This window comes from Phacochoerus africanus, chromosome 11 (assembly GCF_016906955.1).
Source record: "Phacochoerus africanus isolate WHEZ1 chromosome 11, ROS_Pafr_v1, whole genome shotgun sequence".
NCBI classification, from domain to species: domain Eukaryota; kingdom Metazoa; phylum Chordata; class Mammalia; order Artiodactyla; family Suidae; genus Phacochoerus; species Phacochoerus africanus.
This window is the reverse complement of record NC_062554.1, coordinates 102,036,288-102,060,350: the sequence shown is the minus strand read 5'-3', so window position 1 is coordinate 102,060,350 and position 24,063 is coordinate 102,036,288. Positions and strand designations below refer to the sequence as shown.

At 40.5% G+C, this 24,063-nt stretch overlaps 1 protein-coding gene and 1 non-coding gene across 11 annotated transcripts in view; both read right to left on the bottom strand.

The window, feature by feature from the left end:
• The window catches only part of GSAP (gamma-secretase activating protein), a 94,145-nt gene that overhangs the window by 49,675 nt on the left and 20,407 nt on the right, over nucleotides 1-24,063 (bottom strand). For all 10 annotated transcript variants that reach the window (XM_047754167.1, XM_047754172.1, XM_047754174.1 and 7 more), the window contains exons 6-12: nucleotides 17,555-17,643; nucleotides 13,401-13,470; nucleotides 11,935-11,984; nucleotides 7,962-8,066; nucleotides 6,021-6,080; nucleotides 5,036-5,079; nucleotides 4,008-4,093 (exon numbers count right to left, since the gene is read on the bottom strand). In XM_047754167.1, coding sequence (XP_047610123.1) covers nucleotides 4,008-4,093; nucleotides 5,036-5,079; nucleotides 6,021-6,080; nucleotides 7,962-8,066; nucleotides 11,935-11,984; nucleotides 13,401-13,470; nucleotides 17,555-17,643 — 504 coding nt within the window. The remainder of the gene's footprint in view (nucleotides 1-4,007; nucleotides 4,094-5,035; nucleotides 5,080-6,020; nucleotides 6,081-7,961; nucleotides 8,067-11,934; nucleotides 11,985-13,400; nucleotides 13,471-17,554; nucleotides 17,644-24,063) is intronic.
• LOC125112324 (U6 spliceosomal RNA) lies at nucleotides 21,498-21,603 on the bottom strand. The gene has a single exon (XR_007131117.1). It is a non-coding gene; the product is annotated as a U6 spliceosomal RNA (small nuclear RNA).

The following is a 24,063-nucleotide window of genomic DNA, read 5'->3' as shown; positions in this document are numbered from 1 at the left end:
TCCTAGACCTTGCAAGAGAGGAAAAAATAGACTCTTTCACATCTCATGCCAGATTAACCTAGCATTTATTATGATATATTGTAAATAGCCCATTTACAAGTTGCTACTGTTCGTGCAAAATTCCTACTGGAATAAAATAAAAGGAATTAAAAAAGCCCAAAATGAGTGTTTTATGTCTAACAGATTCTTACTGAAGAATCAGGGAAAAACCAACCCTGGTCCCACTCCATGAGCTCTGGATCCCATTGCATCCCACCTTCTAAGCAAATTTTCTCTACTGGCTATTCCTCTCTGCTGTGTATTATCATCTTCTCTTTTCCTCTAAATATCCTGGAAGCATTTAAACATACTAAAGTCCCTACTATCTTAAAAAATCATATTCCCTAAATCCTACTTCCCCTTCCAGCCACTGCCTCTCTCATGCCTAATTATCCTGCTATAATTTTTCAACTCCTACCCACCGCTTAACCCAGCACAACCAAGACTGCACCTCAATCACCCAGCACAAACTACCCACAGTGACCTCCACACTTCTGGACCCACCTCTCACCACCTATTAGCAGTCAGCCACTCTCTTTTAAGAAGTCCTTCCAACATCTCACTTGGTTTTCGTCCTATCTCCCCATACTTTGATTTTCCTTTTTCTTTGGATGTTCTACCTAACCTTTGTGTATTTTTGGTCCTGAATTTTGTTCCTAAACCTCTTCCCTTTTGACCTTTACCCATCCCAAGGCTTCAAGTGCCCGTTTTCAAGAATTTCCATGTTTATCCATCTCCAGTCTCCCTTCTAAGTTCCAGGTCTCTTAGTTAACATGTCCAAAACGAAATTCAAAATCTCCCTTTCTAAGCCCCCACAAAACCACTGTACCTGAGTACATGACACCACTATTTCTCCATTTATTTGTACCAGAAACCTAAGAACCATGCCTCTCCATCTGGTTTATAAGTACGTTTTCCCAGTTCCATCCTCAAAATTCATCTCGAACCCACCTAGTTCTCTCCACCCCTACTGTCCATCCTAGTTCAAGCCACCCGCATCTCAAATGTACAAATACAAACCACGCTAACTGCTCATGTCCCTTTTTCTCTTGCCTCCTCCAATCTATTCTTCACACAGCAGCCACAGTGGTCTCTTAAAAATACATATCTAATCATGTCACTACCTGCTTAAAACACTTCAGGGAAGGCATGTCAGTGGATCCCAAAAGCACCACACAAAAGTTGTTGGGGAACAGGACAGTCATTTAATGCCAAAGTATCACCTCACAGATTACTAATGCAGAGGTTGAAATGCCCTTTTACAAGGGAGCAGGCAGTGGTTACCACTTAACCAAATGACTAAACCTAGCATCACCAATAATAGGACATCCTTGCATTATATGCCTCCTGATCTAGCGCAAATAAAGTTCACAACATCACCTCTGAGTAGTCTTGCCAAAAATGTTTAACCTACACCTAACCATGCCTTTAGGCCTAAGTTCCAGTTTCCATTTAAAGTGGAAAGGGAGGAGTTCCCATTGTAGCACAGTGGAAAAGAATCTGACTAGGAACCATGAGGATGCGGGTTCGAGACCTGGCCTCACTCAGTAGGTTAAGGACCTGGCACTGCTGTGAACTGAGGTGTAGGTCACAGACTTGGCTCGGACCTGGCATTGCTGTGGCTGTGGTATAGGCCAGCAGCTACAGCTCTGACTGGACCCCTAGCCTGGGAACCTCCATATGCCATGGGTGCGGCCCTAAAAAGCAAAAAAAGAAAAAAGAAAAAAAGGAAAGGAAAGAGAAAGCAATTAAATACCTTCACAAAGAAACAATTAGACAAATCCAAAAGGTGGGGCATTCCACGAGGCAAAAAATCTGGACTCCAAAATTCCAGTGTTGTGACAAGGAAAAAAGGAGCAGAAGAAAGGTGGGAATTAGTCTACGTTAAGAGACTACAAAGACAATACAACCAGATGTAATACATGAAACTTGATAGAGCCTGACTTTAAAAGTTATACATATACAGGAGTTCCCATCGTGGCACAGCAGAAACGAATCCAACTAGGAACCATGAGGTTGCAGGTTCGATCCCTGGCCTTGCCCAGTGGGTTAAGGATCCGGCAGCGTTGCCATGAGCTGTGGTGTAGGTCGCAGATGCGACGTGGATCCTGCGTTGCTGTGGCTGTGGTGTAGGCCGGTGGCTACAGCTCTGATAGGACCCCTAGCCTGGGAACTTCCATGTGCCACGGGTGCGGCCCCAATAAGATAAAAAAATTAAAAAAAAATGTTATACACGTGCGTACATCTATTCATTTATATGCATACACATGTATACAAACACATGAAAAGGACCTCTTAAAATGTGGAAATTCGAATATGCAACAGTTTATTGATTAACATAATTTATTTCTTACAGTGATACTGGAACTGAGGTTATGTATGAATATCCTTAACCGAAGGAGACACATGCTGAGTTACAGGTTAAGTGTCATGATGTCTGCAACTTACTTTAATGATTTAGTTAAAAAGAAGAAAATGCTATTTAAATGTGTGGAGAATGATAAAGCTAATATCGTGAATGATATGAGTACTGCCATAAAAGGTAGATGGAAGTTCATTATATTCTTGAACTATTTTGTAAGTTTGAGCATTCTCAAAATAAAATGTCATCATAAGGAAAAAAAAAAAAACTTTAATGACCTTATGTCTCTTGGGAAAAAACCTAAAATCCTTCCATGGTCTGCAAAGCCCTACGAGACCTGGCCTCTGCCTAGCTCCTCAGCTTTCTCTCACAATACTCGCCCTCTTGTTCATTCCACTTCAGTCACACTGTTCTTGGTTTATATACATCCTTCAAGCCTCCAGGGAAATATTATTTCCTGCCCTAAACTCTCCAAGACTGGTTTTTGGTGAGAACTGTGGGGCTGGGGGAAACCCAGGGTGGACAGAAAAATACCGAGATGGATCATGAAGAAGTGAGGTGGGAAGAGGAAACAATTTTCAGGACAAAGACAGAATGGGGCAGGAGGTCTTGGAGGGAGGGAGAAACAGGGATGAACTGACGGGAGGAGAAGATTTTTTAAAATACTGGTATCTTCCATTAAACCTCCATTACATGCGCTCATGGCTTCTCATTCATCGAAGGTTTCATGATTCTATTCAGATACTGTGTGTGCACTTATTCGATGTCAACATCCACAATGAATATTAATTCTCTACTAAAAAAAAGTTAAGTCAGTTTTGTTTATCATTGTAGCTCTGAAGCCCAGCACATAGTAAGTGCCCCATAATTGTGGGCTTCGTGATTACTGCATAATTTGGCTTTAAAGGAAGGCAACTTTAGCCTAAGCGCTACTCGACTCAAGTGGTAACTGTCCACTCGAGTTGGGACATTAAAAAATGGCCATTATCTTTAGTTATTAGCATTGATTATTTGGATGATTATTAAGGTTAATGAGCAGGTTTTTTTTTTTTTCCCCACCAGATTCACTGAATGTAATCATACTCCTCTCATTTTCAGGTATTACTTTTTTCCCTATTTTCTCTATCTACAATAAACAGATGTTAAGAATGGGAGTATTGTCCACTAAGAACTTCATGACAAGCTTTGATCATCAGCTCAGTAGATTACAGCATGCCTCTTAAAGCAGCCAAGCACATAGGTTTAGAGCCCAAACATCAGTAAACCTGACACTGAAAAGCAGCCCCATCAGAGTACGCCATTCGTTTAAAAAGTGTGCAGGTAAGAAAACGCAGCTTGATAAAATATGAATCCATCCCCTCTATGAGAACAATAATGCAAAAAAAAAAACTATAGAAGAGTAACCTGACTGTGGCTTCTTTTATACTGACAGCAAATTATACAATTACAGTGGAGATGGTAATTTGGTATGCAAAAATCCTTATGATCACTTATATAAGAATGTTGCCCTACTATGTTATTTTCAGGATCCATACAGCTAAATGACAGCTAAATGCATGGAACTCAGGTACAATTAAATAAATCGATAAGTAGAACCCAGTCCTACCTGTATGGTTAGTAAAAACACACAAGGTCGGCTGTCTGGACAACTTCTCTTGGTCTTGAATATCATCATATCTAAAGTTGACAAGTCTAAGAACATAAAGGATAAGAAATCATAAACACCTTTAAAAAAAGTTCCATCATGAAACATGTGAGTAACCACCATAATTTAACTGCAGAAGTAGAGACATATTCCTGAGAAACTTAAGTAGTTATTATGTCTTTTAAAAAAAATTCTGTAGAACAGTAATTTTTTAACAATACATGGTTCACAAATGGTATAGCCTTGGCAATAGAGAAAAATATATATTACTTCCAAAAATACATATATTTTTTTAAAATATTACATTTTTAATAATTTTTTCTGATTTTAGACTAATGTTGACGTTGTGTTTAAAAATAACAGAACTAAGTGTCCATATAGGACAAAATAAAGCTAGTGAAATATGTAAGAGTCTGGGATTATCATTACACTAATTCAAAAAGATTTCCATTTCTTCTGTGTACTTCTGGCCTTGTGTGTATTTTTCTAAAGGTTCTCATGTTTCTATTACATTTAAAATGGACTGGGGAGGGGGGAACCTCACCTTTTGTGTAAAAAGGAAAACAGAAACAAGCAAAGCAATAGACACAGCTCAACTATAAGTTAACTGACCTGCGAAATTCTCTTTGAGGGCAACAAGAAAAAGGTTTTGATGTTTGAATCTAAATGTAGCTCCCTCTGACTCACTGAACCCTTTTATTGAATCACAAAGAGAAGAGCACTTCCAGACATCAAAATAAATAGAGACACTCTACAGAAGTAAATGGCTAGGAAAATCAATATGATTGACTTTACATGAAAAAAACCCTGTGTCCATGCTCGATAATATTGTTCATATTCCCTATGCAGAAGAGAAACAGAAAAGATGACACACGCGCACCCACACATAGAATATCAAAATATCCTTTTATCTGTATACCGCAGATGAGGTACGATCATTCTGCCCACAAGTGTCCATAAAAATTAATAGTAATCTATGAATAACTTACTTGAATCCTGAGTTACTTAATGATATGTCCAAGGGTGCTTCAAACTGTCAAAAAATCAGGAGAACACAAGGTAAAGAATGGCATTAGTTAAGTGATGACAGTTCTGGAAACCAGAGCAAAGCTGACAACACTGTGCCTGCCCGATGATGAAGAGCTCCTCTGACCAGCAGCGTCTTCAGAAGGCATCCCCCAAGTCCACCGACAGAGAATGGACTGGGAATGTCCTGGAGTTTACATACACCACGAGCTTGATGTGTATTTATTCCCAAAGGACAAACCTGGCTGCAGATTTGGACCATCATAAATAGGTTGTATAATAAACCAAGTGGAAGGAGTAGACTTTTACAAGGCATAGATGATCACATTAGAAGGGAAGGACTGGGTGTCTGAAAGAGAAGAGTGAGTCCAAAAAAGGGGGCAGGAGAAGTAAATGAAAATCTTGTAATGGGATGATATAAGTCTATATTAGACTCTAATATTAATTCTAGTCAAGAAGAATAAGCATGTCCTGCCCATCACAGACAGATATTTGTGACTCCTCACCCCAAGGCTAGCACTCCAAATAGCTTTTCCAGGAATGAGTCTAGATTTGTACTAATTAAAATATACCTTCTCATTGACTTTTCATGTTATACTCACTCCACCATCCTCACATGTTCTTTTGGATCAAATGACACATAATCACTCAAAGCTACCTATCACTGACCATGCTACTACCTTCTAATAACCCTTACTCCTACCTACGTTTCTTTACTGTGAGGCATTCAGTTAGCAGACATTGCCTGTATGTATTCTTCTAATCAAGTATATTAATTGCATTTGTTATAGAGATGAAGTCTCGAGATGGCAAGAATGATTTTACTTGCTCATACAAGTGAATAACACAACATCAAAAATGCTAAAATGCTATTTATGACAATAACTCTCTTTAAGAGAGGGCAATATGTTATAAAATTCCTACAGCCCATTCATTTTCTGGACTTACCATTAAGGTAAAGTGCTCATCAGCATAAAACTGGATGCATTTTAGGATACTTTTTGATTTCTGAAAGAGAAAACAGAGTGACAAGTTAACAAAATAAAAATAAACAAAAACACCAGTTTAAAGAGAAAGAGGTACCTCCATACTGTTTTCCATAGTGGTTGTACCAATTTACCTTCCCACCAACAGTGCAGGAGGTTCCCTTTTCTCCACACCTTCTCCACCATTTATTATTTGTTGACTTGTTAATGATGGCCATTCTGACAGTAGTTTTGATTTGCGTTTCTCTAATAATCAGTGAAGTTGAGCATTTTTTTATGTGCTTGTTGTTCATCCATATATTTTCTTTGCCCATTTTTCAGTTGGGTTGTTGGTTTTTTTGCTGTTGAGTTGTATAAGTTGTTTGCATATTTTAGATATTAAACCCTTGTCAGCTGCATCATTTGAAACTATTTTATCCCATTCCGTAGCTTGTCTTTTTGGGTTTTTTATGGTTTCCTTTGCTGTGCAAAAACTTGTCAGTTTGATTAGGTCCCATTGATTTATTTTTGCTTTTATTTCTGTTGCCTTAGGAGACTGACCTAAGGAAATCTTTGTAAGGTTGATGCCAGAGAATGTTTTGCCTATGTTCTCTTCTAGGAGTTTGATGGTATGTTGTCTTAACGTTTAAGTCTTTAAGCTACTTTCAGTTTATCTTGGAGCATGGTGTGAGGGTGTGTTCCAGTTTCATGAATTACATGGGGCTGTCCAGTTTTCCTGGCACAATTTACTGAAAAGACTGTCTTTTTCCCTTTTTATATTCTTTCTTCCTTTGTCAAAGATTAATTGAGCGTAGGTATCTGGGTTTATTTCTGGGTTCTCTATTCTATGCCATCAGTCTGTGTGTTTTGGTACCACTACTAGACTGTCTTGATTACTGTAGCTGTGTAATATTGCCTGAAGTCTGAGAGAGTTATGTCTCCTGCTTGGTTTTTGTTTCTCAGGATTGCTTTGGCAATTCTGGGTCTTTTATGGTTCCATATAAATCTCTGGATTGTTTTTTGCAGAGAAGAGTATGGAGGTACCTCAGAAAACTAAATGTAGAACTACCATATGACCCAACAATCCCACTCTTGGCATATATCCGGACAAAACATTCATTGAAAAAGATACATGCACCCGTATATTCACTGCAGCACTATGCACAATAGCCAAGCCATGGAAACAACCTAAATGTCCATCAACAGATGAATGGATTAAGAAGGTGTGGTGTATATACACAATGGAATACTACTCAGCCATAAAAAAGAACAAAATAATGCCATTTACAGCAACATGGATGAAACTAGAGACTCTCATACTAAGTAAAGTCAGAAAGAGAAAGACAAATACCATATGATATCACTTATATGTGGAATCTATAATATGGCACAAATGAACCTTTCCACAGAAAAGAAACTCATGGACTTGGAGAACAGACTTGTGGTTGCCAAAAGGGATGGGTAGAGAGTGGGATGGACTGGGAGTCTGGAGTGATAGATGCAAACTATTGCATTTGGAGTAGATATGCAATGAGGTCTTACTGTATGGCACAGGGAACTATATCCAGTCACTTGTGATGGAACATGATGGAGGATAATGTGAGAAAAAGAAAGAAATATATGTATATATATATGACTGGGTCACTTTACTGTACAGTAGAAATTGACAGAACACTGTGAATCAAATATAACAGAAAAAATAAAAATAATAATTTTTTTTCAAAATTGACAAAAATAAATAAATAAAGAGAAAGAGAAGGAAGCAGCCAAAAAGCAAACCATAATGAAAAGTTTTTCATTGTTTTAAATGAAATTTCATTGAAGCCCCATCAATGAAAATGAAGTAATTAATAAAGTACGATAATGATAATGTCAAAATTAAAACCCTGCCACAAACAAGGAGAGCCAGTGGACTAATGTTTACCTTCAAATCAATGTAGTACAATCTCTGTTCTGACATATCCCACTGAGCCCAAACAAAATCTTCAGCTATTCTCTCTCTTGGGAGATGGCCAGAATTTTTAATGACCTGAGGAGGCAAAGAGATTTTAGAGATAAATAACTATTTTGAAGGAGAACATATCTGGGTTTCATAATTATTTTGCTCCTATTCTATCTTTATAGTACATGTAAATATTTCCACAGTTTATTTTTAGTAGCCCCCTACCTCCAACACATGCACCTGGAAAGTCCTTCCAAAAAAGAGTTAAGGCCCCCCTTAGTTACTTGCTCTTCCCAAACACTCCACAATAAGCTATTTTTTCTTTCTTTTTCTTTTCCTTTTCTTTTTTCTTTGCTTTTTAGGGCCACACTCATGACATATGGAAGTTCCCAGGCTAGGGGTCAAATCAGAGCTACAGGTGCCAGCCTATGCAGGAGTCACAGCAATGTGGGAACTGAGCCATGTCTGCGACCTACACCACAGCTCACAGGCAATGCTGGATCCTTAAGTGCTGAGCAAGGCCAGGGATGGAACCCACATCCTCGTGGATCCTAGTCAGGTTTGTTAACTGCTCAGCCATGAAGGGAACTCTTGAGCTATCTTATCCTTGTTCTCACTTTGACAGACAGACTGGGGCTGGTGAAGACAAGGTTACACCCACCACAAATCAGCTGGGCTAACAGGCGATTCAGAGCTTCCTGTTCTGAGCATGACCCACTCAGTTATCTGCAGTCTAGGGGGCTTTACCACCAAAGGTAGAGACTTTGAGGCCAAGGGAAAACTCAGGCCTGGGAGAAGGGAGTACTGGGCATTGATCTTAGACCTGCCATAAACTCTTCACGTGGCTTCGGTCATGCTTTTTACCTTCGCACCTTCTACAATGCATATGATGACACTGCCCATCTCTCGGCAGTACTTAGCTATTCCCCCTTCAAGGCCCACCTTAGGCATTGCCTCCTGCACAAATCCTTCCCTCACCTCCCAAGATGAAGGCAAAGCTCCCCATCTCTGTATCTCTCTGTCCTTTGTCATGCTTCTATTACAGTTACATTTAAATTAATGCTCTAAGTCTGCCCCAGTCAGTATCACTATTCTACACCAACTTTATATTCTCAGTGGCTTCATTGTTTCTGGTCTGTAGTTTTACTCAAAAAATACTTATTAAAAGAAGAAAACTGAGGAGTTCCCACTGCGGTGCAGCAGGTAAAGGATCTGGCATTATCTCTGTGGCAGCGTGCATCTGATCCCTGGCCTGGCACAGTGGCTTAAGGGTCCAGTCTTGTAGCAGCTACAGTGTAGGTGATCCCCAGCCCAGGAGATTCCATATGCTGTGGGTATATCCATAAAAAAAAGAAAAAAGGTAATCTATATTGGGACAGATAAGTAAAAAATGAAGACAAGTTGATGTAGAAAAAATGCAGAAGAAAAGGAATAGCAAAATGGTCCATATTCATACCTCAACTCTCTCTAATCTCAAATGGGATTTATCCTCTGAAGCTAACTTGGAACTCAAGGGAGGAACAGGGCACGCAGAATGACACACCTCTATTTCTTGTGTGCCTAGTTCCATCACATTTGCTGGGAAAAGATCTAAGAGTATTCGTGTGACTCTTAACTTCGGGGGACCCACCTCGTTTCCATTTTTCTGAAATTTCTCAGGTGAGGGGAGCTTTGGAAACTCTCAGATAAAGGTGTCCACTAGTGAGAACATGATCATCAGAAGAGAGCAACCCACATTCGCATGGCAGTTTTGTCCCTCTCTAGGGTTACCTCACCTCTGGGAGTCTTGGTTGCGGTGTTCACTGCAAACATGGGGGTACCTAGACCACACCACGTCTATTGTGTAGGGATGTTGTGATGACTGTGTGAACCAGCACATCACCTCATGAAGCTGTCATCTAAGCCTGGAAGGATGAGGGCAGAAGTGCCCCACACAAAGGCACACACGGATGAGGGAATGTGAAGGCTGTACCATTTTGGCCAGGAGAATCTTTTCTGGGCTTCGGACAGGTTCCCCCAGGCTCACTCTCTCTCTGCAATGTCTCTCGGGGCTCCCAACCCATCTTGTAACCAGCCAGTCCTCTGTCTATGTCCTTTCCCGGCTCCTGATCTCAACTTACTTAACTCTCTCCTCTAAAACTCATGGCTGGCTTTGGGCTTCTGCACTTTGGTCCTTCCTCTCTAGCTTGACCCTTTTCTGACTGCTGGTCCTGTCTCTGCCCTGCCATCCACTTGGCCACAGATGGCCATTTTCCAGCCAGGCCTCTTGGTTTGGGGCTTTAAATCATAGATATGTAATTAATAAAGGCCATTTCCCATTTCAGTTTTGTTCGCATAATTTAAAATTAAAATCTTTTGGGAGTTCCCGTTGTGGCTCAGCAGAAATGAATTTGACTAGTATCCATGAGAATGTGGGTTTAATCCCTGGTCTCGCTCAGTCGGTTGGGGATCCGGCATTGCCAGGAGCTGTGGTGCAGGCTGAAGATGCGGCTTGGATCTCGCAGCATTCCTGTGGCTGTGGTGTAGGCCAGCAGGGAGCTGTAGCTCCAATTCGAACCCTAGCCTGGGAACTTCCATGTGCCATATGCCACAAGTGTGGCCCTAAAAAGCAAAAAAAAAAAAATTAAAATCTTTTGGAGAAAAACTACTTTGAGGTAGACTATTTAAATGTTTAAGGAAGTGATTTTTAATATCAATAATATATTAAGTAAGACCTCTCACAGATTGCCCAGAAAAAGATAGCCCAGCATAAAAACAGTCAAGGATATAACCAAGCAGTTTTCAGGAAAAATAAATTCACATAGTCATTAAGTGTAGAAGATGCTCAAATTCACCAATATTAAAGGAACTACAAACTCAAATAATAATGATATCAACTTGAACTTATCAAATCGGATTTTTTAAAGGGAAATATACTATTACTGGTATGGATAGAGGGAAAGGGTACTCTAACACTCTGCTTACAAATTTCTGAATTGTTACAAGTTTTCTGGAAAGCAATCAGGCAAAATCTATGGAAATTTATTAAATGCATGTACCCATCAACCCAATTATCCATCTCTAAGTATTGAACGCAAAGAAATGTGTACCCAATACTTAAAGCTAAAAACACTTGAGATAATTTGTGATGTAAACAAAAGGGAAAAAAAGTTGGCAATCAAGTGAATGTCCACCCATGGGAGAACAGTGACAAAATTGTGCACACTCATGCCAGGAATTGTGTGTACTTCTAAAGACAACGAATTAAGCTACTCTAGTCGACCAGCAGGTAATTCTACAAAGTTGAATGAGGAAGGAGTGAATAAGAAACAAACAAACCCCTGACTGTGTCAGGGGTAGGGATGGGAGACACATAGGCATGGAGAAAAGTATGAAAGGGTACAAACCAGGTTGTGAACGAAAGTTAGAGGTGAAAAGGCAAGGGAAAGGTAGAAGAAAATAAGCAAAAAAGAAAAGAAAACTGAATCGTATCAAACCTCAGCTTGTATGTTATGATCCCATTTTGTTATGTGTATATAGGCATAAAAATTAGAGGAAAAAGCCCTGTCTCTATTTAGAAACTATAGGGAGACCCCTAATATATTAAGTAAAAAGCAGAAACAAAAGCAGCAAATTAATATGTATTATGATTCAATTTTGGTAAAAGCAACTATATCTCTGTATCTTGAGCAAGGTACAAAGCATTGAAAGAGTCGTACAAGGCTGTCATTAGTTATCTCAGGAGACAGAGATGGGGGTAGTGAGGCTGATATAAAGGAGATAATCAACTCCACGGATCTTCACAAGTATCTACTTCACAAGGAGTATTTCACGCGTTACACTGGCAAGTCTATAACTTGAAAGACACCAACTAAAGAAAACAGTTGTTTCTATAACATTAATTCATCCTTAACAGTCTAGAAATGCCACTCATTATGGGAAAAACTCTAGAGCAAAAGGAATTTCAAATATTTACCACTCTATTTCCATCTTCTTGGATAACCTGGATATGAAATTGTTCAATATCTTTAAAAAAAAAAAAGAAACAAAGAAACGACAGAGCATTAACCTTCATGAAAAACATGAGTACTTTTTTTCACCTAACATTTGGGAATTTTTTTTTTTAATAAAAGCAAAGCAGATTAAACAACTGGCTGAAAAAAATAGTATTATCACAGATGGCAATCTCGCAAGAAAGGCTCAAAACAAAATCCACCTTTTTCCACCCGCCCTTTGCAGCCTGTTTCAAGTCCAGCATTTACTCTGCTCCTTGAAATCAACAATACATGAAGCATTTAACTCTTCTGCTCCCCTGGGTTCCCTCAATAATTGTTTTTCTCTCCTATACCGTCCGTCTTATGTAAGGTTAGTCAGGGCTCATTTGGCAGATTTTATCTCTAATTTCCAAATACCAAACACCTCTTTACATGAAAATATCAGATAGAAAACTCATTATACTGGATATTAGGGGGAGGTATTTTTAAAGGGGTCAATTTCACATTTACAAAATTCTAAACACGTTATTGATGTGTAGATAGTCCTTTTTTTCTCAGCAAGCAATTTAGATTCAGCCATCTGTATCTTCTGCTGGTTCTAGTTAGAAAAATGAGACAGATAATTGGGCAAGAGCATAGGAAGTGAACACAAACCTACACAAACCTAATCCCTCGGTCCTGTCATTCCAGTTATACATCAGCAGTTTCACTTTATAACATGCTTAAGAGAGCTTACTAGATAAGATGCACCAGTGAATTCTGCCCTCTCTCCACACCCCCGCCTTGAAATCATCATATGTCCCAGTCTTATCTGCCTCTACCTGAACATGACCAAGTGACTATGTGTTCTTGAGCTCTGCCAGGGAATTCTTTTTTTTTTTTTTTTTTGGCTTTTTGCCTTTTCTAGAGCCACTCTCGCGGCATATGGAGTTTCCCAGGCTAGGGGTCCAATGGGAGCCGTAGCCACCGGCCTGCGCCAGAGCCACAGCAACACGGGATCAGAGATGCATCTGCAACCTACACCACAGCTCACAGCAATGCCGGATTGCCAGGGCATTCTTTTTGCTTCTAAGGCCTTTCCCTCTTTCCACCTAAGCCTCTCCCCTTATATCATGCTTATCCACTATGACCAACATCCTAAAGAAGGATGGACTAAAGAAGGTAAAAATGACCCGCATAGCCGTTCTACACACATTCTACCATGTGACAAAACTGGAAATCCATGTATGCAGCAGCCTATCAGATATGGAGGCAGAGCAAGTAAGGGAACAAGTGGAGGCAGAAGGAAAGCCCTTTCAAGGGAGTCCTAAGGCTCCAATGGACAACAAAGGTCAGTGGACCCTTAGCAGTGGTGAGTGGACACCCAGAAGATTTCATCACGTCCTGCACTGTACTAGGAGGTGCACCATTCACCAAGTCCTCACCTATCCAGTGGAGAGATACTTACATTTCTCCTCTGAAATCAGTAACAGATGATTCACTGGTAGAGGGCGACTTTCAACATACGGGTAGAGGAACTGTAAAGAGGAAATTCATCAAAATCATAAGGAACCACATTGCTTACACAAATATTTCAAAAGTTGTGTTTGATCACTCTATTGGCACATGCCATAGAAGGGATGGGGAAGCGCAGAAGACTTGAGGGGAATCACATTCACACACACACTATAGAAGCAAAGAAGAAAAAGGAAGACTCTCAGGGGCCTGGCTTTCCAGGGGAAATCCATTGCAGGTCCAACACAAGTCACTTAAACAGTAAAGCTAAAAGGTAAGCCATTTCCAGGACTGGTGCTTCCTATTTGGTATGTATGATTCTGAGGCCAGTCAGAAATAATGGAGGCGTTCCCATCATGGCTCAGTGGAAATAAATCTGACTAGTATCCATGAGGACGCAGGTTCGATCCCTGGCCTTGCTGAGTGGGTTAAGGATCTGGTGTTGCTGTGGCTGTGGTGTAGGCCGGCAGGCAGCTGCAGCTCAGATTCTACCCCTAGCCTGGGAACCTCCATATGCCATGGCTGTGGCCCTAAAAAAGAAAAGAAATGATGGAAACAACATTTGGACAGAAAGTTCTATTTGACATGCACTGAAAAAGAGTGATAACACAATGTGTTGTGCAACTCAACCTGGCATTTGATTTGAGAGCCAGGTAAACATACTTTCCACCACAACTTCCAAAGTCCTGCATCCAAGAGACAAAGCACAACAGAACCAGGGGCTTTCCAGGAAAGGACAGTGAGTGACAGTGTGGCATGTAATGAAGGATTTACAAGCCTCAAAGCATAGGAGGATTTTCACTGGGAAGAAAAGGCTTGATCCACCCTTCTCCTTCTCCTCTGCGCCTGCCCATGTGTGCCAGCCCACAGGCCAAAGCTGGCAGCCAGAAGCACAAGGCCTGATGCTGTGCTAATGAGGAAACATTGGCCATGCGATAACTCCAGTGACTTCATTCTTTTGTCATCAAAAGGGTAACTACAAATGAGCAGTTTCATTTTACAATATGAAAGAGCTTACTAGATAAGCTCCACTGGCAAATTTTGGGTTTTCCCTCTGAACTTCAGAGAATAATTAAAGAATAGAACCTTTTATGCCCTATTTTGCAGTCAGCAGCTTCTCTTCTCTAAAGACTAGGAAATATTTTGACAAAATTTTTACCTGGTGTCCTAACTTTTCAGAATGACAAAATGGAAATAGAACTGGTCAACTTTTTAAATTGCTTGTGGTCAAGTTTCCCCTTTTAGAAAAACAAAACATTAACTATCATGCTTCACAGCAATGACCTCCAATTTGTAAAATAGATTGTAAAACAGAATTTACCTGCAGGAATAACACAGACTTCACTATCTCCTGATTTGTGGAATTACACACATCAAAAAGGATACTTTGTGTGCTGGGGTTGAGGAGAAGCAAAGATGAGTGATGGCACATAAACAGTGGAGGAGTAAACAACCAGTACCTCAAAATAAGGAAAAACTACAGATTTGGCCTCCCTTGGGTCTACAGAGGTGGCCAGGGCCTGGCCGCCTAGGACTGGGACTTGGACTAAGGCGTGGATGGTTCTAAACCTTTGCCTGGTCTCTGGGAGGCAACTCATGGGAACATGATTTTAAAAGTTTCATTCAGGTGGTGGCAGTTTTTCTTTCTAAAATGAGACAACCCTCAAGCAAGGCCTGGAAGTGAGAATACAAATAGACAGGCTTCAGACCCATCTCTACAAAAGTGTGTAAAGCTTGGGGCGAGGGGTGTTTTATTTGCATTGTGAGTAGGAATCTACATAGATTATATCATTTTAGGGAAATCTGAATCTTCGCAATGATGGTGTTAGACTCTGATTACTAATATTAGTTGTTGAAAGGTAGGCACTATAGGCATGTAGACAGGTATGTAATTACCCAATGGAACTCTCTGGAAGATGCATTTAGGCTGGTAGGGAACTCTCAAAGGGTCCCAGATTGAGATCCAAACTCCACCTATTACTGTCTTGCTGAAGTTCCTCTGTGAAGGGGGTCAGGGCTGTCCATGTGACTTAGGGAAATGTGCTACTGGAAATACTGGATGTTTTGGTAAGAAAAGGAGACAGATCCCAGGACAGGACCCAACTCAGTGGACCGTGAATGGTGTTTCTCTAAAGGAGAATGGAAGGGAGAGAGGGGGCAGCTGGGGACTGGCCATGGATGAAGGTTTGAAGGAGTTTCTCTCTCCACAGACATAAGCCTGAGGAGCAGGGACCTGGGCGAGGACCTAAGATGAGTGTGGGTTTACTTCACACGATGGAGACTTCCTTTGACCTACAGATGCAATCATGCATCCTGAACTTTTCATTTTTTTAATTAAGATCAGATTCACACCACAGTTACCATTTTCACTACTACGTATACAATTCAGTAATGTTTCATATATTCACAGTGTTTTACGACCATATACTTGTAAAAACTTATTTCCTTTTGGCACTCTGATGACCTTTAGTTAGGTCCATCCTTCAATAATGTCTCATAACCTATAGAGCCCTGGAGGTTCCCAGGCTAGCGGTGGAGATGCTAAGGAAACCAAAAGAAAGGGCCAGAAAAGGGAAGTGTGCTCTATCCCACAGTCACCCTGAGCCCATGGCAGTGTCAACAGAGTGGCTTCCTGGGGGAGGGGACGAAGCTCCATGCCAGGCCTGGCTGGCAGCCAACAGTGGCCCTCAGGGAAGCCAGGCCTGGTGGTGAAAATGCACAACTGGAAGGACTGGCTGACAGTGGATGACCCCGGCCACTGGATGCAGGGGCAGTGTGGGGGGGCAATGATTCCCTCTCCCAACACACATTGTGACAGCGAGACCCACAGTCAGAGGCTGGGAGGAGGTGGGGGGAGGGGAGGCAGACACTCAGGCTATAAGAACCTGAAATACTGAACCCTTGCTCCCAGGGTAAATGCAAGGAGAGGATCCTGCAAGTCTCTAGTCACAATACTTTTGTCAACAAATTAAAATAAAACTTTGCCTAATGTGTTTAAAGACACCTTACTTCATATATATCATTAATTCGTTAGCAGTGAACCCACAGTCAATAGCACTACAGGGTAAGGGGAGGTTGGGATTAACATATATACAAACTGTATATAAAACAGATAACCCACAAGGACCTATTGTATAGTACATGGAACTCTACTTAATATTTTATAACCTATAAGGGAAGAAAATCTGAAGAAGAAAAAATACATATACATATATATATACACACACACACACATACACACACACACACACACACACACACATATATATATATATATATCTGAATCCCTGTGCTGTATACCTGAAACTAACATGATACTGTTAATCAACTATACTTCAATTTTAAAAAGCACTATAAACATATGCCTGGAGGAAGTTTATCTAACACCCATATTTCCTCCATAAAGCGCATCACACAGCCTTCTTGCAATTAGGAACACGAGACAGCACTTCAGCAATAGGCTTAGGGGACATTTTCAACAGCGAAATCATCAACAAAAGCCAAAGAGTGCAAAAAACACGGAGCTAAGTGGACTATGAAAACATCTGTTTACAATCTGAGAGCTGAAACAAAGAGGCAGTGTCACCTTGCTCAACCTCAGCCAGGAACATGTGCATCAGGTGACTGCAAATGACTGCAATTGAAAGCATCATGATTTGAGGGTTACACATACATTTTAGCAGGTAGCGGAATTTGCAAGTTCTAGACTGACCCTATCTAGACCACACATGTTATACATACACTGCCTCTGCATCAATTCATGGAGGTGATAAGTAAGGGATAATTACATCATGTAATCAGATGTTTAATCAGCCAACTCTATGAGTACATTAGGTAAATCATTTTAAAACTTTTAAATGTGTCTTGATAGTCAATATTTTGTGTTGAAAAACATTTCATTGCTATCAGACAAACCAAGCTATAATAGAGACAGAGAGCTAGGTTTGAGTTTTTGATTTTCATGTTTGCAAAGGAAGAGCTGATTAATTCCAGCCATACCCATCTATTAGATTGTTTGAGGATGAAATGTGATAATGTGTGTGATTGTAACACCACTGCCTCTAGGTTTCATTCCTCTGACTAATGACATAAGATATACTCACTTACCTGTACCCAAATACAGCTATCCACTGCTTTTAGAACCTTCACATTGTTAACGGGGTGGATTTCAACTAACAAAGTTAAGCACTTTGATCCTACAAAGCAAACAACACTTTTAGTAACGAAGTCCAGAATACCACAAATTATTTTCTCCAAAGAGGTCAGATTTTTGAAAACATAATATGCGTTACTTACTGTATTGGCTATTCTACAAACAAACGCAGTTTTCTTAAAACTGATTTTGACCCTTCTGCAACCCCCAAATAGATTCAGAAAACATCATAAAGGAGAAGTCAACATCCAAGGAGTGAGGAACAAGCTCCTATCCATGTCTCAGCCATTTTTACCACTCTGCACAGGCCCTCTCAGCTTCTACGTCTAAACAGACACAACTCATTTCAGTGTCAGTGCAATTCTGTGGCAAATTAATGAAGACTGTTTGTGGAGGAAAATACAAAGATATTTCTGATGCACGAACTATGTTATGGTGGATAGCAACTGGAACATGGGCTTTGCTTTCCTTAGGAAGGGTGGTGGAGCTGCCTGGATAAAGACCCACTCGTTTCCTCAGCGTCACATCTGAGCAAATGTCATAAAAGATAGCAATGAGGAGGAAGTTTTGGACATAGGCTAGAATGGGGTTACCACAGATATCCAAAGTTAGACCAACACCTCCCCTCCTCAGAAAAGGAGCTGCCTTGTATTATTTGAATTCTTATAACAACTCTAATATTCTCAGGTTCTTTCTCAGTGACTTTATTTTGAATAATAATGTACAATTAGGGGCTGGTGCAACAGCCTGGAATTGAGTCAATGCCAGTTCTCACTATTTAAGAAAGGAACAGCACTGCTTTCTGTTAAGAAAAGTGGGGGAGGAGGGAGGTAAAGAATATAAGCAGAAATGAATCTGACTAGGATCCATGAGGACGCAGGTTCAATCCCTGGCCTTGCTCAGTGGGTTAAGGATCTGCTGTTGCCATGAGCTGTGGGTAGGCTGCAGATGCAGCTCAGATCTGCCATTGCTATGGCTGTGGTGTAGGCCAGCAGCTAAAGCTCCGATTTGACCCCTAGCCTTGGAACCTCCATATGCTGTGGGTATGCTCCTAAAAAGCAAAAAAAGAAGAAGAATGTAAAACAATTTCTGGGAGATTGCCTCACAGTTTCAAGGACTTGATATCTCTCTAAACACACCTTTTAGAGATTACTGAAAAAGCTAAGCAGTGTGTGGGTTATTCTGTGGGATCTAAAACATACAAAGACAGGAATTCACTGGTGGCCTAGTGGTTAAGGATTCACCATTGTCACTGCTGTGGCTTGGGTTTGATCCCTGGCCTGGGAGATTTCAAGCATGCTATGGCCATGGCCACACACACAAGTAAACATACACACACACATGCACATACACACACAAAACAAATGGAAAGCAAATGTTTAGTCAGTGAGTACTCATAGCTTAAAATAAAAACCCCAGTGACAAGATCATATACCAGTTCAGAAGTGCTGTATTTCTAATAGCTGGGATAGAGGTAAAAGTGAGATGCTTTGGAAATCTGCTTGGTGACTCAAAAAATGGCTCTAGGATTAAGAAAAATATTAATGTCAAAGATACTCGTGGAGAAAAATAGAAATGTTCTGTGAAATGTGAGAATAAGGGGGAGAAAAGCAATTTTCCTTATTATGTTATGTTCAGTGTACATAACTAAATTAATAGAGTAAGAAGTACAAGCTCATATTTGACGATTTTATCTCTTGCCCTAAAAGCTTATATATTCCAAATGGGGAAAAAACTCTTTTAGGGGAATCTTCTCATTGGAAAAATAAAGAATCCCCTTATACTTGGCCTTTTTGTCAATGTTTCCAGAAAAGATCAACAGCTATCAGCTAAATCCGCTTGCTTAAAATGGGAGGATCTTCCCACACTAATTTTCCCCTCTTTAGGGCAGCCCGGACACTTAACTAATAAGCACAATGTTAAGAGTAATTGTGCAAATAGAAATGTCTCTCAATAACGCACCATGTGCTTTCATGATGTAGCAGGAAGCACTATGACTCCGCATTCTAGAGACATCGGTTCTAGCCTGAGATTTGCCACTAACCTAACATACACCTTTCAGAGAATCACAAAACTTTCCTAGAATTCAGTGCTTTGTTATGTAAAAAATAAAATGAAAGGCTACAGAATCAGATCATTTCTACAATAACTACTAGCCATAAAAATCCCATGATTCCATGAAGTATTTAAAGTTGTCTTAAGAATTTAGAGAACCTGGGTATCAGGGGAGAGCAGGAGGGCATCCCTGAAGGGCAAGACAGGTCCAGGCAGGACACGGTGCCACAGGAAGTAGAGCAGCAGCATCAAAAAGGACAACTGGATGGATCTCAAGGGCATTGTGCTAAGTGAAATAAGTCAGATGACGAGGAAACAATGCCATTTGCAGCAACATGGGTGGATTTAGAGATTATCATACTAAGACGAAAGTCTGAAGTCAGGCAGAGAAAGGCAAGTATCATATATCATATATATGTGGAATCTAATTTAAAAATGATAAAAATGAACTTATTTGCAACACAGAAACAGACTCACAATGAAAATAAACCTATTGTTACCAAAGGGAAAAGTGGGGGGAGAGGTAAATTAGGAGTTTGGGATTAACAGACACACACTACTACATATAAAGTAGATAAACAAGGTCCTACCATTTAGCACAGGAACTTAGTCAATACCTTGTAAAAACCTATAATGACAAAGAATCTGAAAAAAATACATATTTGTATAACTCAATCACTTTGCTATACGCCAGAAACTAACACTACATTACTTTAATATACTTTAATTAACATAAAAGACAAATATAGTATGAGCCCTCTTATATGAGTAATCTAAAAACCAAACCACACCAAACCAAACCCCAAACCGAGCTTACAGATACAGAGAACAGACCGGTGGTTGCAGGAGGTGAGGGGGAGATGGGAGAACATTTTTGTTTTGTTTTCTTTAAACTGAATTAAAAAAAAAAAAATAAAGCCCAAGGGTAGACATGGCGTAGGGAGGGTGAAGAGTGAAATAAAGAACCTGGTCTGGAGCACCTGCTGTGGCTCAGCGGTAATGAACCCAGCTAGTAGCCATGAGGATGCGGGTTTGATCCCTGGCCTCACTCAGTGGGTAAAGGATCCAGCATTGCCATGAGCTGTGGTGCAGATTGCATATGTGGCTCAGATGCCACATTGCTGTGGCAGTGGTATAGGCTGGCAGCTACAGCTCTGATTTGACCTGGAGCCTGGGAACTTCCACATGCCTCGGTTTCAGCGCTTAAGAAAACAAAGAACCTGGTTTGATGCAGGTGAAGGTACATGTGAAATGGTGGTGAGGTTGGAAGGGTCCAACGGAGCCTGTTTCTGGAGAAGCTCTGGTTATTAGAGCTCTGGAAACAAATCACAGCTCCAGTCTGTGATGGAGCCCGGCCAGAGGGAGTGAGCAGAGAGGGGATAGAGCAGCAGTGGAGCCCAAGACACCTGGTCACTCCTACTGCTCCTGCGGGATCTGCTGGGTCTTGTGGCAAATGTAATTCCATCTTGGAGGGTGAAAGGGCCAGCTGGGCCTGGTTTCCTACAGAAGGCCACTTTCTAAATAAAACATTAAGTCTGCCATGGCCCCAGCCAAGAAGAGAAGCACCGTTGCCAAAAAACTTTGTTGTAAAATATGTGGCCCAAGGAACTTTATCCTGCATGTCTGAGATGTTAGAGTTTGTCTCATCTGCAATGGAAAAATCTCATTGTAAGCAACACAGTGTTAATATCTTGAGGCAAACTACAATTGATAATCAAATGACATCAGATTATTCAAAAACAGATTAAATATGTCTTCGTGAAATATCTTTTTATTAAAGTATAGCTGATTTACTGTGTTGTGCCAATTTCTGTTGCACAGAAAAGTGACCCAGCCATACATAAAAATACGGAATGCCCCACGAACCTGAGTGTCATCCTTGCACAGGGCCGTGCTAATCTTCTCCGTATCATTCCAGTTTTAGTATATGTGCTGCTAAAGCGAGCACTGTCTTTGCTAAACATTTGTTCAAAGGACAAATCATTATAGTAGATCTTATAGCACTTTCTGGTTACATAACTTCTGAAATCTTAACTGAACAAAAGGCCTCCTAAGGTCTCCATCATCCGCCTGCACCTCACCCTCATTCCCCGCCGCCCTCAGTTCCCAGCACTGTGCCCCCTGTTCACTCCACTCCAGCCTCCTCAACCTGAACAGCGAGTCTACCAAGTACACTCTGGCCTCAGGGCCTTTGTGCTGACTGTTCCTTCGGTCAGAAATGAGCTTCCCCAGAAGGCGCACGCTTGCGCCTTGTTCTCCCTTCTTTCAGATCTCTGTTTAAACACACCTCTAAGGCTACTTCCCAGGAACATCCCACAAATAAACAAATTGCACACAAATACCTGCCTCAGACTCTACTTGGCGGGGGGTGGGAACCCAAACTAAGAAAAAAGTTACCTTAGTGGTCAGGATCACTTTATTTTTTTTTAAGATTTTTATTTTTTTCTATTAGAGTTGATTTACAATGTTCTGTCAATTTCTGCTGTACAGCCAAGTGACCCAGCTGCACGCATCTATAGATACATTCTTTTTCTCACATTATCCTCCATCATGTTTTATCACGAGTGACTAGATGTAGTTCCCTGTGCTATACAGCAGGATCTCATTGCTTATCCACTCCAAATGCAGTAGTTTGCATCTACTAATCCCAGATTCCCAGTCCATCAGGATCACTTTAACTATGAAGGGCTGCCATGTGTGGGGAGAGTGAAACAGGGAAGAAGGGTATGCAGTACACTGGCGCTGTCAGATTAGTGACCACCTTGGGTCTGGAGCTTCCTGGGGAGCACCTAAGAATGAGCGGCGCCTCACCTCCCCATTGGTCACGGCTTACTCTACTGGGAATCCTCTCTAGCCATTCTTGCAGGTGATACACATGCAGGTGGTAAACTTTCTCCCAAGGACTCTGGACCAAAAGCAAGAAGTAGGTAGAGCAGGTGAGGTGACATGCTGTGTGTCAAAATTACCTGTGGGCAGAGCTTGTTCTCACTGCAGTGGCTGATATGAAAGGTGAACTAAGAAGATGGAGTATGGGGTATCCAATACAAAAATTAATGCTATTACCCATGCACCTACAGTCAACTAATCTATGACAAAGGAGGAAAGAATATACAATGGAGAAAAGACAGCTTGTTCAATAAGTGGTGCTGGGAAATCTGGACAGCCACATGTAAAAGAAAGAAATTAGAACACTTCCTAACACCATACACAAAAAATAAACCCGAAATGGATTAAAGACCTAGATATAAGACCAGATACCATAAAACTTTTAGAGGAAAACATAGGCCAAACACTCACTGACATAAACAACAGCAACATCTTCTCAGATCCACCTCTTAGAGTAATGACAATAAAAACAAATGGGACTTAACTAAACTTAAAAGTTTCTGCACAGCAAAGGAAACCCTAAACAAAATGAAAAGACAACCCACAGAATGGGAGAAAATATTTGCAAATGAATCAACTCACAAGGGATTAATCTCCAAAATATATAAACACCTCCTACAGCTCTATACCAAAAAAACAAACAACCCCATCAAAAAATGGGCAGAAGATCTAAACAGACAATTCTCCAAAGAAGACATGCAGATGGCCAAAAGACACACGAAAATATATCCAACATCACTCATTATTAGAGAAATGCAAATCAAAACCACTCTGAGATACCACTTTACACCAGCCAGAAAGGCCATCATCAAAAAGCCTACAAACAATAAGTGCTGGAGAGGGTGTGGAGAAAAAGGAGCCCTATTGCACTGTTGGTGTGAATGTAAATTGCTGCAACCACTGTGGAAGACAGTATGGAGATTCCTCAGAAAACTAAAAATAGAATTACCATTTGATTCAGCAATCCTACTCTTGGGCATCTATCCAGAGAAAACCATGATTCAAAAAGATCCACGTACTCCAATGTTCATTGCAGCACTATTTACAATAGCCAAGGCATGGAAACAACCCAAATGTCCATCGACAGTGGAGTGGATAAAGATGTGGTACATATACACAATGGAATATTACTCAGTCATTAAAAGGAATGAAATAACGGCATTTTTAGCAACATGGATGGACCTAGAAATTATCATGCTAAGTGAAGTCAGTCAGACAATGAGACACCACCATCAAATGCTATCACTTACATGTGAAATCTTAAAAAGGACACAATTAACTTCTTTTTAGAACAGATACTGACTCACAGACTTTGAAAAACTTATGGTTTCCAAATGAGACAGGTTGGGGGGTTGAGGGATGCACTGAGGGTTTGGGATGGAAATGCTATAAAATTTGGGTTGTGATGACTGTTGTACATCTATGAATGTAATAAAATTCATTAAGTAATTTTTAAAAAGAAAACAAAAATTAACACTGTTCATTCAAATACTTTTTTTAAAAAATGTGGTCAGATAATTTC